This window comes from Hippopotamus amphibius, chromosome 2 (genome assembly GCF_030028045.1).
Source record: "Hippopotamus amphibius kiboko isolate mHipAmp2 chromosome 2, mHipAmp2.hap2, whole genome shotgun sequence".
Taxonomy (NCBI): Eukaryota; Metazoa; Chordata; class Mammalia; order Artiodactyla; family Hippopotamidae; genus Hippopotamus; species Hippopotamus amphibius.
This window is the reverse complement of record NC_080187.1, coordinates 101,551,934-101,569,695: the sequence shown is the minus strand read 5'-3', so window position 1 is coordinate 101,569,695 and position 17,762 is coordinate 101,551,934. Positions and strand designations below refer to the sequence as shown.

Below are 17,762 nucleotides of genomic sequence, written 5' to 3'. Positions count from 1 at the left end.
TTGGTCTTTGTCCCTGGCACAGAACTTCCGAAATGCTTTGAATTTCCTGAGTGGCAGGGGTGTCAATCACCGTAAGCACGTTTCAACCATACCTGAGTTTACGTTAAGGACGTGACTCTTGGTGAGCCCCATGATAGCTGCAGGATGAGGACTGTAGCGGGGGGACCAGCCAGGAGATGGGAGATTGGAACTCTCCATCCAACCCCCACCTCCCAGGAAGGGGGAGGGGCTGCAGATTGAGTTCAATCACCAACACCCAGTGATTTAACAGGTTAATCCAAAACTCCTAAACAACAGGGTTCAAAGAGCTTCTGAGCTGGTGAAGACCTCAGGGTGCTCCGAGAGCAGTGTGCCAGAAGAAGGCACGGGACTCTGAACACCCTTCCCCGCGTTCCTTGCCCCATCTATCTCTTCCATTTGGCTGGCCTTGAGTTGTATCCTTTATAAAAAACCACTAATAGTAAGTAAAGTGCTTTCCTGGGTTCTGTGAGTCATTCTAGCAAATTACCAAGCCTGAGGGGGAATCATGGGAAGCCCTGAATTTGTCGTCAAATGGTCATAAATGTGGGGACCTTGGGCCTCCATTTGCAGCTCGCGTCTGAAGTGGGAGCAGTCTCGCGGGACTGAGCCCTTCACCTGTGGGTCTGGGCTAACTCAGCGTAGTTGGTCTCAGTTGAATTGTTGGACTCCCAGTTGATGTCTCAGAATCAGAGAACTGCTTGGTGTGAGAAAAAAGTCTCACACCCTTGGATTCAAGCACAGGTAAGAAGAGATTCTCTCTCCTTGGGACATCCTCAGGACCTCAAGCATTACCACACACAACATGGGTTTTGTTAAGACTTAGTATGAATCTCCATTCCAGAAGTTACCTGATCCATGGGTCTGAATGTTTCCCTGACTCACTTTACTCACCTGCAAAAGTGGGATGATAATTCTACTCAGGGGGCCACTGGAGTCATTAATAAAATAATAGATCTATCTAAAGTATCAATATGTAGAATGGTGCCTGACACATTGTAGACCTTAAAAATGACAACTGGTTTTCTTCAAACCCTCAATCAAAGAAGAAAACCTGATGGAGGCACCAAGGTTCATCCTGAGTACAGTTTCCTGTGTGATATAAACAGCTTGAAATATCCCAAAGTAATTAACACTGAATACAGGTCTTCCTTGACTTATGATAGGTAACCTCCTGAAAAATCCATCTGAAGCTGAAAACACCATAAGTCAGAGATGCATTTAACACATCTAACATATGGAACACCTTCACTTCCCCTAGCCTGCCTTAAACATGCTCGGAACACTTACATTAGCCTACAGGTGGGCAAATTCATCTAACACAAAGCCTATTTCATAATAAAGTACTGAGTCGCTCATATAATTTATGAATACGCTGAAAGCGACAAACAGCATGGTTGTATGGATACAGAGTGGTTGTAAGTGTGTCGACGGGTTGTTTTCCTTTGCGAGCGTGTGGCTGACGGGGAGCTGGGCTCAGTGCTGCTGCCCAGAATCACCAGAGGGTATGGGACCACATACAGGTAGCCCAGCAAAAGATCGACATTCGAAGCACGGTCTCTACTGAATGCTTACTGCTTTTGCACCAGCAAAAAGTAGAAAAATCAAGTCGAACCGTTATAAGTCGGGGACGGTTCGTATTTCGTTCATTTGGCAAAATTGTGCGGGACATTTACTGTATGCCAGGTGGTACTCTGTGCATTAGGGATACAGTGAAAAATACTAAGCACTGACCTCCTGGTGCTTTTATTCTACTGTGTGGAGACAGGCAATAAAACAAATAAACAAGTAAATATATACGTGAGATGGGACTCTGTGCTATGGAGAAACGTCAAAGCAGGGCAAGGGAGCTAAGCCGCACTCGGGTATGAGGGCTATTTTATGTAGAGTGGCCAGGGCAACCCTCATCCAGAAGTGAGGAGGCAGGTCATGCAGATATCAGAGGGAAAAGCATTCCAGGCTGAGGGAAAAGCCACTGTTAAGTGCCGCGAGGCAGAGTATTCTTGGTATGTTCAGAAAACAATGGCTGGAATGGAGAGAGAAACAGGACAAGAGGTAGGAGATGAGGTCAGAGGGAGAAAGGGGCTGTTTCCAGTAGCGTCTGAGATCACAGTAAGGGTTTTGGCTCTTCTCTGAGTGAGATGGGGAGTTACTGGAGGATTTTAAAGCAAGGAGGTGATCTAACATGTTTTTAAAAAAATTCTTCTTCCTGAAACTAATACTGTAAATAAACCGTACTTCAATTAAAAAAAAATTCTTCTGGTTGCTGTGCTGAGACTAGGGTGTGGACAGGAAATGGGCAAGTGTGGAAGGGAGGAGGCCAGTGAGGAGAGCACTGCAATCATCTAGAGAGGACAGTGGCTTGGCCCAGGGTACCAATGGTGGAGGTGGTAAGATGGGGTCAAACTCTGGTTGTGTTTTGAAGGTCAAGTTGATAGGATTTGCTGTTGGATGTGGGGTAGGAAAGAAAGGGGTCAAAGATGGTTCCTCGATTTCTGGCTGAACCTATTGGAAGGATGAAACTGCCATTTACTGAGATGGAGAAGACACTGAAAAAAAGCAGGGTTTTGGGCAGGGGTGGGAGGTGGGCGGAGTGCTGGCAGGTGTCACGCTGGAGATGCCTAGAAGACATTCACAGGGAGTCCAGTGGGCAACTGGGAAGTTTAGAGGATAGCGGCCCATGCCCGCAAGGGCACTAAAAACAGATGTAGCCCCTTCTACCATTTTAAAGATTTCAAGGTCAATCAGCTCTACTTTAATTTTTTTTTAAAGTTTAATTCTAAAAATGGAAAAAAATTAAATAAAAATCAAATTTCCCCCTTGAAATTTTTTTTCAAGGTCCTATTTTTAGGGCTTCACAGTTCATCTAACTCTTTGCTATTCAAAGTGTGGCCCCTGGACCAGCAGCACAACATGCCTTGGGGCTTGTTAGACATGCAGACTCTCCGGCCTTCCCCAAACCTGAGTCAAAATCTCCAGCTTAACAAGATCTCTAGGTGATTCACATACACATTAAAGTCTGAGAAGCGCTCATCTAATTAGAATCACCTGGGGAGCTTTTTTAAAACTATACATCCAGCCAGAATCATTAAAGTCAATCTCTGGGAGTGGGCCCAGGCGTGGTACCCTCAACAAGGCCCCCAGGTGGTTCTGACATGTAGTCTGGGTTAGGACCACTGACCTAACTCTTCCCTTCCTGGCCTGCTCTCTCTGTACTACTGGGTTTACACTGCTGATGCTCTTGGAAACCCATCTCTTGGTTAGATATTAGTTCTTAAAGTATTCTATGTGCAGCTTATCAGAAATACATAATTTGTAAGGAGGGCTGGAGAAAATGGGTCTCCTTGCAGGGGTGGGGTGGGTGGAGTGGAATGGAGCGCAGTTATATTCTGCAATTAAAGTACCAAAGCCAACTGCCGATTAGCAGGGAGCTGATTATCAGCCTGTGATTACCCTGAGTCTTCGCAAAACTTCTCCTTCCTTTTCCTTTTGGATCTGTTATTGTTCATTAGCTACTCCACCCTCAGGCTCAAAGGGACAAGGAAAGAAGGTGAATCAAAAGTTAATTCTGCAGCCCTGCTGATAAACTTGATGGGAAAGAAAATGGAAACAATTGGACTGTTTCTGGTTACCTGTGAATTTAAATTCTTTTGGCTTATCCCTTTTTCCAAATTATTACCAGCTGGTGTGAGGGCTTGTTGAAGGCCTACTGATTGCCAGTAAAATTAATCATGTATTTTTAAAACTATGTAATCTTCCAGATATAGGCCTTGGAAGCTTTCCTTCCTAATTTCCCAAGCACACAGGGTGAGGGCCAGGCAAGCATCTCCTCATCTCATCAGAGCCCTCCCCATCCCCTTCCTCCCCTCACCACCAATTCATAGGTGCACATGAACAGAAGTTTTAAAAAAAATATTTTCTGCTGTAGATAAGAAATTATTTTATATCAGCTTAAGACAAATAGCGTAATCGCTGTTAGACAAAAGGATGCAAATGGAAACTCCACAGGCAGGAGGAGAGACTCATGTATATAATGATTGTGTCACAAGTTTTCCTAGTTGCATCACTAGGATCGTGAGGCAACCACAGTATAAATGTTTAAAACATGTTCTGTTCATATGTGTTTAAAATGTGTGGAAAAGAAACTTCCCATGTGCAACATGGAGGAGCCAGATGCTGATAAGCTAGAGGGAACTCTTGCTACATAACAACACTAAGGGAGTTTTCTTGTTCAATAACTTGAATGCAGATGGGTATGGAGTTAGGGCGGGTAAAATATCCAGAAACACCTGCCGAATGAGAACAAGATTATCAATGGAATCTCTGTAGATTAGCGAAGTACTTTTATGGGCTTCTGAGTGCAAGTGGGAGTATGGGCATGGGGGCATCTGTTCTCTGCTTTCCAGGCTCTACGTCAGAACAAGCTGAAAAGGTGGAAGAGGTCTCTGCAGCTGAGAAAGCACCACAAGCTGGGGTCACCCTGCCAGGCCCTGGACCAGTACTAATAGCAGCAGCTGGAGCAGAAGGCCTTATCTTTGATCTCTGTTAACAGTTAACCGCAGGCTTTTCCTTCCAGAGCTCTTGGAAGGCAGAAGCAGGTGGTCCTGGAAAACCGTGCTGGAAGGAGGCCTCCAGTGGTTAAACTTAGATGCCTAGGGAAAGTTCAGCGGTAATCGAGACAGGTGGGCCTGCTGAGAGATACTGCTTCCTTTTCCTCAGTGGTTTAGATGCCTTTTAAAATCATACTCTAAATTATATCTTGACTGAAATGTATTACGCAATACGGCTTAAGTTGATGAGTCCATGATGTCTGGTATTTGGAATAAGGAGTTCTATTTTAATCTAAAATTTTTAGCCTGATCATAAGCTGACTATTTTGAGGCCCGCATAGCTAGGTCTCACAAAACCCTCAGTTAGAATTAGAAAGGGAAAGAATATCAGCGATAAAAAGAAGAGCCCTACCAACGAAGGGATTTCCCACCCATTCAAAGTGGCAAACTTTTTAAACCAACAGGATGGGAAATACACAGCAATGGTGACTATAACCAGCATTACTTTTGTTTTTTGTTTTTTTTTTAAACATACAGTTTGAAGTATATACTCACCACACAACCTTCTAGCAGCAGACCTGTGATGGCTTTCAGCTTCAAAGGAAACCTTAAAAAAGGTGGTACCACTTGGCCTTTGGGGACCACCTCAGAAAGAGACTCATCTGTGCACAGGATTTTTTTTTTTTTTTACACATGTCTAATGGCCTGGACATTATACGCCTGCACTCAGTTCAGAGGTAAATAAAAATAAGCAAACATCATAACCACTTAACCCCATGCAAAAAGGGAAAAGAATGTTGAGAAAAAATAGCCTTGAGTCAGAGTGAGTCAGAGTTGGTGAGGCCAGGAATATCATTCCTCACCCTGCACATAGCTCTGGAGTTTCAGGCCCTTGCTTTAATCTCGCTTCCCAACATGAGATGTAGAAGAGTTTTATAAGGAAAGAGAGGGTACGCCTCCAACACTTGCATGATTTGGTACTATCTTGGGTGAAATGTACTCACTAACAAATTATGTTGGCAGAGAGTGGCACATCCCTGCATGGAAAGCCTGAAATGCTGAGAAGGGAAGGCCAAAGTCTTCTCAGTGACCCTGACAACAGCACCCAGCCTCCTAGGCCTCCCCTTCGCCATCTCAGATCATTTTACTCCAGATAGATCTACTGGTTACAGGGTCAAGTGTAAGGATCTATGGTACCATTTTTATCAAGTTCTTTGAGACTCTCCAAAGAAAGCTACCATTAAAAACAAAAATGAAAACCACTAAATTACTTACAAAGAAAGATAACCCTCCCCGGTATCTCATTCCATCCATAGCGCAACTTTGGCAAATGATAACTGAAAATTCTGGGCAACGCTAAACTGAGAAGCGTGAGGTTTTTCTTTGCTTCTCTACTTCACAAAAGAAGCACTGCAGATGGAACCAATGTTTTCATATCAAGGACTCTGCTTCAAAACCCAGGTTGAACTAGAGACCAAGGCAGGTAGGCGTAGCCAGCAGTGTAGCTGGACGTACCCAGCATTACAGTGGGTGCTTTCTGGGATCAATTAATGTTGTCTGGAGCTTTAACAAATATGGGAGTGGGGTATGGTCGTGCTATTGCTTTTCTAAGTGAGTTTTTAATTAGCTTTATGTTGACAACTTGAGGGGGCTCTGCCAAACACAGGCCAGCCCAGCTTTGTCAGTCTCCTCCCTTCACTTTAAATTTAGCCCAGCCATGGCCCTTCCTCTCACGGCAGGCCATGCAGCAACCTCAGAGAGGAAGCCCAGGGTAGTATCTATATTGGCACCCCAAGGTCATGGTCCAATCCCGAGTTTTCCAGATTCTTGGGAATCCATCATTTACATGAGCACAGTCAAGGCTATATCTGAGTTTGACCAGCTTGACTCTAACTCAAAATTTCCCTAACTTATCTATACAGGGTGCCTCTCTTGAGGCTACTACAATCAACAAACTGCAGAGCAGTCAAGAGAGGCAAGTGGTTTGGGAAATGCTGGTCTAAACTTATAGATGCTTGAGAGCAATTTTTCTGTTCCAAACACTGCAATGAATGAGTTAAATTTGCTTAGAGTCACCCTTAGCTTATCCTTGGCTGGAGCTCTCAATTCACCTCTCTAGAAAGTAAAATCACCTCCCCTAAAGGCCCACTGGAGCTCCTTAAATTTTCCAGGAGCAATAAGACACACAGTGCCGAGAGCGCAGCTCTGTTTTGGTACCTGGGGCTCCTGGTCGTGACCACTGGGATCCCTCTCGTAGCTTTCTGCGTACAGCCTGATGGTGGCCCTCACGCCACTGGAGGAACTGACCCGGAAGATGAGTCGAGATGCATCGGAGAAAATGATCCTCAGGCCCTGAGAGCAAGAACATCAAGGATGGATCAGCGAACAAATGCATACACAGTTAAAAATGATGAATACCGACCTTGGAGATTAGCATACTCCTATCAGCCAAAGATGCTCGGAGTCATGACAATTTACAAGTGGCTCTCCGCACTCACCACACAGGAGAGTGAGGTAAACCTAGAAGCTACTTCAGGTTATCTATTCGTCTCTATTCTGTTTTTGTTGCCTTGTGGTTAATGTTGGAGGAGGGTTAGGAGCAAAACTATGAACAGATGCTCACGTTCCCTTGGTCTGGCGATGTGGAAATCAGAAAGAGGAGGCGGTAACAAGGATGGGGTGATATTTAATAAATGTCCCTGGGGCCAACGTCTGTCCCTTAGGAACCTGCTGGATGCAATCAGGTAGGCACTTCATCTATTACAGTAAGACGAATTACCCGTGTTAAAGCTCCCCCCACGTGATGTGAGATTTTGCTTTAAGTTCGTCTCCTCTCTGTTTCTGTCCTCGTTCCCACATTCCTCTGGGAGCCATGGAATCCTGCAATGAAATGCTCAGGGCTGGAGCTTCTGCCAGGTTCTGAGGGTTTCTGTGTACATCCTCATCCTCTTAGTTCTCTCCTTCCTTCTTACTTGTAAGACGTGGCCACCAGGGTGGGGTGGCGGCAGAGCTGTGGCAGCACCTCACACTGCTGCCCAGGACTTGATTCTGGCTCAGAACATCACTGTTCTCTCTGCATCTCTTCTCATTAGCAGGAGCGATAGTTTACAAAATATGACTGCAAGATCACATTGTGACTTCCATTGAAGGAAATCTGTTTTCTTAAGACAACTGATTAAGGTATTGTTATAAATAAGCATATTGGCAGGTGCAAGAGGAAAGAGAGGAGTGAACAAAATTATATGACTGGTCACTTGTTACTTCTGAAAAAGTAGAAGTTTCAGGCAACTTTGACAACAGTCATTTTCCCTAAGAAATCTACCCTCGAAACTTCTCTGGCCTCAAATCCTGCTTGTTAAGAATAAGCCATTATTAAACGTATTCATACATGCCACATAAATCTGACTGCTCATCCCTTCCCCCTTCCCCCAACTGGTGATATCTGCTAGGAACACTATGATTCCAGCTGCATGGTTTTCTGCTTTTTAAGTTTTGCGGGCATATTTCGTTCCAATCCACAAATAAAAAGCTTAGTCTCTTTTGGAGTGGTTCAACGTCTGCCATAATTTGCGTAATAAAAAGGAGCCGTGTCCCTTCCTGGCGACCCGTCGCGCTATGGCACTAGCTTTACAAACAGGATGATTTTGTCCAGGATTCATTCATTGGGCACACATTTTACAGCAACCCTTATGGATCTGGTACGGGGCTAAGCCCTGGGTATATGAAGATAAAGACAACATTTGCTCTCTACAAGCCTGGAATATTCTATTACGATGAACAAAACTATTTTCTTAACCACCTTATGCTGCGGAAGAAGTGAACAGTTAGGAAACTTCAAATGCAGCCAACAAGCCAATTTCCCTACTATCCAGAACGTATCATATACCAAATTCTGTTCAGACTGACAATGAAGCCACAAAGGCTGGTTCCACCACTGTATTCACAGCCATGGTTTTATAAACTCTAAGGAAGAAGCCCTAAAGCACCTGTTGTTGCAGATTCTAAATCCTTTGAAGCCACTTTTCTGACAACCTCCCAGACTTAACCTTTTAAGGTAGCTCCATTACACAGTTAGCCTCCCAGATTAGTCTATGGCCAGTTCGGGCTATTTAAGAATTCAGGTCATGATAAACCCTCAACATGTATTATCTGCTCATCGCTAAGCCCTGTTCACAGTGAAATCATGGTTTGGGTTTTTGTTTGTTTGTTTGTTTGTTTGTTTTCCTGAGAGAGTAGCCTTCTCTTTGGGTGTATTCATGGGAGGCTGGTTAGAATCTATACATTGGGTAGCCTGGAATAGATTTTGCTCTTGAAAAGATGATAAAGGAGTGAACCTCACACTGCCTGCTGGAAGTAATCCAATGTCTTCTCTCTTTCCTAAGGAACCATGAGATCTTAATAGAGAATCCATGTTGCTTTGTGAGACCTCCCACTGAGGAACATAACAATTCTCCTTCTCCATGCGGAACAAAACATGTTTAGACCCAGCCCAGCTCTGTGCTACAGCGATCCTAGTTCCATGTCTGTTGAGTGTCACTTGGATGTGTGAATATTGTACTGGGTTGATTTGGGGTCTGCACGTTCCTCCAATGACTTAATGAATTTGCAACCTGAACACGACCATGTTCTCTCCAGCAGTGTATCATCACCTACTATCAACTAAATAATGAGGCCAAAGTCACCACTGACCAAGACTTGTCAAGTTTCGAGATGTTCCACAATTCCAACGAAAGAATACCAATAACATACTCTGCTTTTAAAAATGTTTTAGGTTAAACCAGGGGTTGGCAATACAGTTTTTCAGCCAAATTTGACCTGCCACCTGTTTTTATAAACCAGGTTTAAAGGAACACAGCCATGCTTGTTCACTTATGTGTTGTCTGTGGCTGCTTTTGTGTTACAACAATTCAGAGATGATTGTTACGACAGAGACTGTCTGGCCCACAAGGGCTAAAATATTCACTATCTGGTCCATCACACAAAATGTTTGCTGACCCCTGGTATAAACTATTCCATTATCCACAATATGGAACACTTACCCTTCAACTCTACCCCAGAAAATTGAAAATCTAACCATATGCCTATGGAAACCCCAGTAGAGAGAAACTATGTTATAAGGGTGTCCTCCAGGCACTGCCTCTTCCAGGCATAGGTTCATCTGGACATGTTTTGGCTCAAATCAACTTACTTCTGATCACTTACTCATGACAGAAGAGGATTTATTGAATTGCATTTTAGTTTTATATCCTCACTTTTATTTCAGGGTCTGCAAGGCAATGTTATAAAATCCATTTTTTGCAGTCACTATAGGAGACTGTATGTATGAAGCGCCACATTAGACATCTCCTCAAGAGTCAAGTTGTTAGGAAAGCCTTTCCCTCCCTGAGGAACTGGTGTTTTTTCTGTCTTTCTGACGAGAACTTTACAACTAACCAGAGTTCCTTTTTCAATATGGCTGCCAGGACACTTAACGCCAAATTTGAGGTTCAGCCCAAGTGGATCCTTATGACTTGCTTAATTATGAATTTTTCTTCTTCTGTTCTTGACTCTCTATTCTTATTTATATTTTCTATAGTCTTGATTCCTGTTTCTTATTTATATGCTAACAACTTCATTATGTGTGTTTGCTGCCACAAATCCTCTTGAAGAAACAAGGCCTAGCGCAAATGAATGAAATAAGTTCCCTTTACGGTCTTAACCCTAAAGTGTTGGAATCGCTGAATTATGTCTTTAGCTCCTTCATTAGCTGATAGGCTCTGGGAGGGCAAGCCTTTAGGTTCCTTGTCCACCACTTATTGATATAGACTAGGATAAGCCTAGTACACAGTAGGCCCTCCATAGACACTTCTAGAGTGAATGTCATTACATGTCCAACAGCTGACGTGAGCACCACCAGAAGGCCACCTTTCACATGTAACAAGGCCAAAAGGAGACACACTCATGTTTTCCACTGGTGGACTTGGGCTAACATATTCACCCTGAAGGGTAATTGTGAAAGATACTATGTCCACTCATCCTTCATTTTTAAGGCAAGCATCAGTTTTAGCTAAAAACAATGGAGTTGAACCATAGTAAGTTCCTGTCCCCAGTTGTGTGATCTTGGACAAATCATTAGCTAGTCTATTAACTGCAAAATTTACTGCACATTGAAATCAGCTAAGGGTCTTTAAAAAAATAATGGTACCTGGCCCAGACATCATGACTGAATTTCTATGAGGTGTGACTTGGACACTGGGATTGTAAAAGCTCTCCAGGTGATGCTAATATGTAGCTAAATGTGGGCACCACTGTTGTAGCCTTTTGTCTCTGGGTCACCTGCCTCATGTACCAAGTGACTGACTATACCACCTGTCAGTCTTAAGGAAGATTCCTTTAAGATCTGAAGTTTCTTGCATATACTACCATCAGACTGGGATCTTAGGAGGTCATAACATAGGAGCCTAATAAAACATCATGTTAATCAGAGAAGAAAAAGAAATAAAAGGAATCCAAATTGGAAAAGAAGAAGTAAAATTGTCACTCTTTGCAGATGACATGATATTATATATAGAAAACCCTAAAGACTCTACCAGAAAACTGCTAGCACTCATTGATGAGTTTAGTAAAGTAGCAGGATACAAAATTAATGTGCAGAAATCTCTTGCATTCCTATACACTAACAACAGAAGAGCAGAAAGAGAAATTAAGGAAAAGCTCCCATTTACCATTGCAACAAAAAGAATAAAATATCTAGGAATAAACCTGCCTAAGGAGGCAAAAGACCTGTATGCAGAAAACTTTAAGAAATTGATGAAAGAAATCAAAGACGATACAAACAGATGAAGAGACATACCATGTTCTTGGATTGGAAGAATCAACATGGTGAAAATGACTGTACTACCTAAAGCAATTTACAGATTCAACGCAATCCCTATCAAATTACCAACGGCATTTTTCACAGAACTAAAACAAGAAATCTTACAATTTGTATGGAAACGCAAAAGACCCCGAATAGCCAAAGCAATCTTGAGAAGGAAAGATGGAGTTGGTGGAATTAGGCTTCCTGACTTCAAAGTATACTACAAGGCCATAGTGATCAAGACAGTATGGTACTGGCACAAAAATAGAAAGGAAAATCAATGGAACAGAATAGAGAACTCAGAGGTAAGCCCAAGCACATATGGCAGCTTATCTTTGACAAAGGAGGCACGAATATACAATGGAAAAAAGACAGCCTCTTCAATAAGTGGTGCTGGGAAAATTGGACAGCTACATATAAAAGAATGAAATTAGAACACTTCCTAACACCATACACAAAAGTAAACTCAAAATGGATTAAAGACCTAAATGTAAGGCCAGACACTATAAAACTCGAGGAAAACAGGCAGATCACTCCATGAAATCCATCAAAGCAAGATCCTTTTTGACCCACCTCCTAGAATCATGGAAATAAAATCAAGAATAAACAAATGGGATCTAATGAAACTTAAAAGCTTTTGCACAGTGAAGGAAACCATAAACAAGACAAGAAGGCAACCCTCAGAATGGGAGAAAATACTTGCCAACAAAGCAATGGACAAAGGATTAACCTCCAAAATATACAAGCAGCTCATGCAACTTAATACCAAAAAGCAAATAACCCAATCCACAAATGGGCAGAAGACCTAAATAGACATTTCTCCAAAGAAGACATACAGATGGCCAACAAACACTTGAAAAGATGCTCAACATCACTAATCATTAGAGAAATGCAAGTCAAAGTCACAATGAGGTATCACCTCACACCAATCAGAATGGCCATCATCAAAAAATCTAGGAACAATAAATGTTGGAGAGGGTGTGGAGAAAAGGGAACTCTCCTGCACTGTTGGTGGGAATGTAAGCTGGTACAGCCACTATGAAAAACAGTATGGAGGTTCCTTAAAAAACTAAAAATAGAACTACCATATGATCTAGTAATCCCACTCCTGGGCATATACCCAGAGAAAACCATAATCCAAAAAGAAACATGTACCATAATGTTCATTGCAGCACTGTTTACAATAGCCAGGACACGGAAGCAACCTAAATGCCCATCAACAGATGAATGGATAAAGAAGATGTGACATATATATACAATGGAATATTACTCAGCCATAAAAAGGAATGAAATGGAGCTATATGTAATGAGGTGGACAGACCTAGAGTCTGTCATACAGAGTGAAGTAAGCCAGAAAGAGAGAGACAAATATTGTATGCTAACTCATATATACGGAATCTAAAAAAGAAAAAAAAATGGTACTGATGAACCCAGTGACAGGGCAAGAATAAGGATGCAGATGCAGGGAATGGACTGGAGGACACAGGGTTGGGGGGGGCGGGGGGCAAAGGGGAAGCTGGGACGAAGTGAGAGAGTAGCACAGACATATATACACCACCAACTGTAAAATAGATAGCTCGTGGGAAGTTGCTGTATAACAAAGGGAGATCAATTCGGTGATGGGTGATGCCTTGGAGGGCTGGGATGGGGAGGGTGGGGGGGAGTCACAGGAGGGAAGGGATATGGGGATATGTGTATAAATACAGCTGATTCACTTTGGTGTACCTCATAAGCTGGTACAAGAGTATAAAGCAATTATATTCCAATAAAGAGCTTAAAAAAAAAAAAAACCCATCATGTTGCTGCTGAGTCCGGAAATCCACCTCCTAGAGCCTTGTCAGCAGGAGAAACACTAGAAGCATCACCTTTTGAGCATGTGACATTGATTGCTTTTAGCACAATCTCCTAAGGAATTCCTGAAGCAACAGTGAAAGAATTCACGATACCACTATACCCATAGCAGCTATAGGAGCTGGAATTTCCAGGATGACACAGCAGCCACAAGCTCAAAGAAGAGAAAAACATGCCCTCCTCCACTAGAAGATAATTTAATTATGGGCTGGTGATACACAAAGGGCACTGCACTTCCAGCCTAGGGTTTTTTTTTTTTTCCCCTTTGAGTGGCCATAGTTGTATGCCTCAGTGACCAGGGTGGAGTTTTGCCCACCTTAGCTTTGTCTCAATGAGAAAGAGTTGTTAAAGAATTGCTCCACACAAAAATCTTCCAATCTGCTTCTAGTTATCTCTGTAGCAATTTTTTCTTTTCCTCCCCAGCATTTATTTCTTTTCCTCCCCAGATTTGCCCCCTCTTTGGTCAGCTGTTTGTGGAGTTTGGAAATAATACAGGAAGAACAACTAGAGAACTGGGCTAGAATTCTGGCTTGGCTTGTCAGCTTGTGGTCTTGAGTAAGTCACTTAAGCTCTCTAAGCCTTAGTTTCCTAAAAAGTGGATGAAAAATAATACAGCCTGGCATAGTGGGTTGTTGTGAGCATCAGATCAGAAAATGTATGTGAAAAGTGCTTTGAAAATTAAAAATCACTATATAAATAGAATTCTTTTGTTATGTTAAAGCTTTTAGTGACAATGGTGCTATGTTCTAACTTGTCCAACTTTCCAGATTTTGCAGAAGATTGCTATAATAAGCCTAAATGGCGATGGTTTGTGGTGCAGTGCTACACACTTATTTTTAAATTAGGCAGAATTAAGATCAATTTTGTTTTTAAAACTTTGCGATGTCCTCAGAAATCACTGCTAAACACATGGATCTGTTACCATTTATCTTCTCCATACCTCCCACTGAACTGGCTTCTTGAGAAAAAAATACTCCTTCCTGGTTGGTCAATTTACAATCTTACAGTCCTGAAAGGAGGACTTTAGGGTCACCCAGGCCATCTCCTCCTTTTACCGAAAAGAACGGGGAAGTCAGAAAACTTCCTTAAGGTAACACGTCCAGTAAATGGAGGAGCCAGGGTTTCAGCCTACGTCTTCCTACTCCAGGCTTATAATTTTAGGTCGAACCATATGAAACTGCTGAGACCCATTGCTTCTCATGTGGGATATTTGAACAATATCTCATATGTTTTGTATGGTCCCCCAAACTGGCACAGAGCCTTACATAGAGTAGGTATCAGATAAATGTTTGATAAATGAACGTTGGCCTTTTTGGGGTTTTTTTTTAAGCCCTTGTGTAAATCAATGCAGGGAAAGCTGCAAGTTGCTAAGTACAAGCAGAGCTGCCAGATGTGAGTTGGAGACTATAGGACATGTTGCAGCCAGGCGGGGAAGGAGGAACTGTACATTACCAACAGTTATTTGGCAGCATCTGACCTAGTCAAATACCGACCAAGGATGAATTCCAGGGGAAAACAGCATATGGCCCTGAAATCTGGTACAATGTCGCATATATAGTCAGTTGGCCACCCCAGGCATGTGAACCTGGAGACAGGACAGGCTTGGAACAGAGAGACTCAGCGAGATTAACTTAGATGTTATCTCCCACAGGAAATCCCAACGATTTATCTGGAAAGCTTCAAGGTGAAAATATCGCTGTGAAACATCTGTACCATATTTTGTAGAAGAAAGCATGCAGCTTATAAAGCAGAAGATTTAGATTGGACAGACAATTCTCGCCATGAGAAAAACTACCGAGAATTACCCCATTTTTCTTTGTTTAAGTCACAGAGTTAGCTGCGAGCATTTCAAAAGTGCCTGAGCTGGGCAGCAACTAGTCCATACCATGCCCTTATATCAATTACAAGCAGAACCCCCTCTAGGTGGACAAATTACAGAAAAGCATCTTTCCTCTTGGCTGATCTGGACTTCAGCTTTTCCTCCTACATTAGGCTCCTGCCTTTGTGCATTGCACTGACTACACAGCCGTACCCAGCTGCCCAACACTTGGGAGCAATTCTCATCCAGCCTTTTCTTTTTTTTACAACCAACCAGCACTCTTGGGAACCAACAACTGCAAACAATTATCTGGCAAAAATCAAGGTCAAATGGCTTCTTAAGTACATTTTTACAACACTCATCTAGCAAAAACCACATTAGATGATGAGCGGGCTACCTGGGGACTGAAGACTTATAAGCTAGTCCTCATCCAGACTCTAACTACCAAGTCTAGAACAATGGAACTAGGTCACACATATTCCATTTCCCTGTGTCTTTGGCCAAAATGGCAGCTGATACCTGTTCACTCAACACCAGGTCTAGTTCTGGGATATTTTGGGTTCAGACATGGTTTACCCAGACAACAGGGGTAGTTTCCTCTCTTGGTTTCTGTGGGAGTTTGCAGCTTTTTCCTTTAATATTTATGTTTCCTGGTGACGGTGGCCTTCCTGACTACACATAGACATTAGTATTTCAGTAGGAAGTAACTGGGATGCCATTCCAGAATGCTTAGATTCTTATCACACATCTTAGCAGGATTCTACTACCAACATTTTAGAAGATAGTCCTAAAGTAATCAATTATGTTGGGAGAAGGTAATTCATTACAACAAAACTCCAATGAATCGGAAGCAGGGAAGTCAGAACTTCCCAACTAACCAAAAACAGTGTCTCCCTCTCTCTGTTTCCATATCAGCCAACAGGTCATTCAAAGCACTGAAAATATGTTTGGTCCCTGGGAGGTAAATAGGCAAAATCACAGGAAAAGTAGCCATTAGAAAAAAAAAATTTTTAATCCATAGTTTTCAAGGTATCCTACCAAGAGGCCCAATTGTCTTTATTCCCCACAACTATGATGTTGTAGAATGAGCACTGGAGTTGAGGACCATAATCACAGCTATTGTAACATCTCATTGAGAATGTGATTGCCTGTAGGAAACCCAGCTCTTTCTCAGGAAAGCTAAACAACAATACAAGTACATTTGATGGAAGAAAAGCATGTAATCTGATAAGATAGCTTACCAGAGCCAGCTCCCAACCATTCTTTAGGACCCAGCTTAAATGTCACCTCCCCATGGAGAGCTTTCCAGAGCTCTAGTCTAGGTTTGTTCCTTCTGCTATGCACTTCCAAATAAGCAATTTCTCTGTAATACTGTTAAACAAATTCTGTAGTCATTACAAGTTTAATGTCAGCCTGTCTTCCCTGCGAGCCTGTCCCGTGTGCTACTGTATACTCAATGGCCACCAAGCTGACTGTATGCGGTAGGTCGTTGGAAAATAGTCATTGAATGGATGCAGACATAACGGAATCAAACATCTACTACCTTCACCATGTTGTACCAAGGTGGGAAAGGAAGGTATATTTATTAAGGAAAATTTTTTTAAACATCACAACTTGCAACACTAAAAAGGATTTCTTAACCCAGGTTTAATCACAGTATATACATTTAACGATAACATCTCACTTCCTAAACATTTCTGTTACTCGACATAGGAGGACTATTAATAGGTACTAACATTCAGATTTAACTAACTTCCGTAGGTGGGATAATCAGTCTGACTGAGTGATTTCTTAAATTCTACTTCTAGATGCCCAAAATACACTCCAGCAAACGGCATATTATAGGACAAGGATTGTTAATATGACAGTCTCTCAGTTGGTTCACTGATTGGAATGTAATAAACGTTGAAGCTTGAAATTAAAGGTTAACCAGTTAATTCTGAAGAGGGCCCCTCTGGGGCCCCAGATTTTCCAGCTGAGACGGTTCAGTTGCCTTCATGCGAGGCCGCCAGAGATGAGGCCTCAGTAAACTTCTTTATATCTGTTGACCAGGAGTTGGCAACACCACAGTATATATTAAAGCACCACATGTCAGACTAAAATGTGATTTCAAGATTGCCAATTCACTTTCTTTATTATTTCTAAATACCGAAATTCAAAAGTACAGACACCTTTTTGCATATTAAAATAACAACACTAAAAGCAAATTGACTTCAGAATCAATCTTCAAAGTGCGCTTTTTCTCTGAACTAATTTCAAGTGGTTCTTTTTTCCAGGTTGAGGACAACATCAAAATGTTTCCACACAGCGTGCCTAATTTGAAGAGGTATTAATAAGCTCAGAGTTAGTCTGACATAATCAAATTGGATTTGGTGTTCCACATCAGCTAACTGGTATGCATTTATTTACATCAGTTTTTAAAAAAACATCAGCTGAACTTTTACTTGCAAATGACTTCAGTACTCATAGAATTTAATGATTTTTGATCTTCTTAAATAGAAATACAGGAGTTGGATGAGTCATGAAGAGAGACTCAGTTGGGTAAATTTTGCTCCTGAAGTATCAAGGTTTGTCATTTCAAAGATAATTTTCAAAATACAGGTCACAGTTCCATGTGGATGCCCACCCTGGTGGCAGTAGGCCATCACTCAGTGCTGGTACCATTTGTGAAGCTGTTTTCCTTTCA

At 42.2% G+C, this 17,762-nt stretch overlaps 1 protein-coding gene across 3 annotated transcripts in view; it reads right to left on the bottom strand.

Moving 5' to 3' along the window:
• PGM5 (phosphoglucomutase 5) overlaps window positions 1–17,762 on the bottom strand; it is a 178,958-nt gene that overhangs the window by 29,228 nt on the left and 131,968 nt on the right. For all 3 annotated transcript variants that reach the window (XM_057724740.1, XM_057724741.1, XM_057724742.1), the window contains exon 10: window positions 6,786–6,920. In XM_057724740.1, coding sequence (XP_057580723.1) covers window positions 6,786–6,920 — 135 coding nt within the window. The remainder of the gene's footprint in view (window positions 1–6,785; window positions 6,921–17,762) is intronic.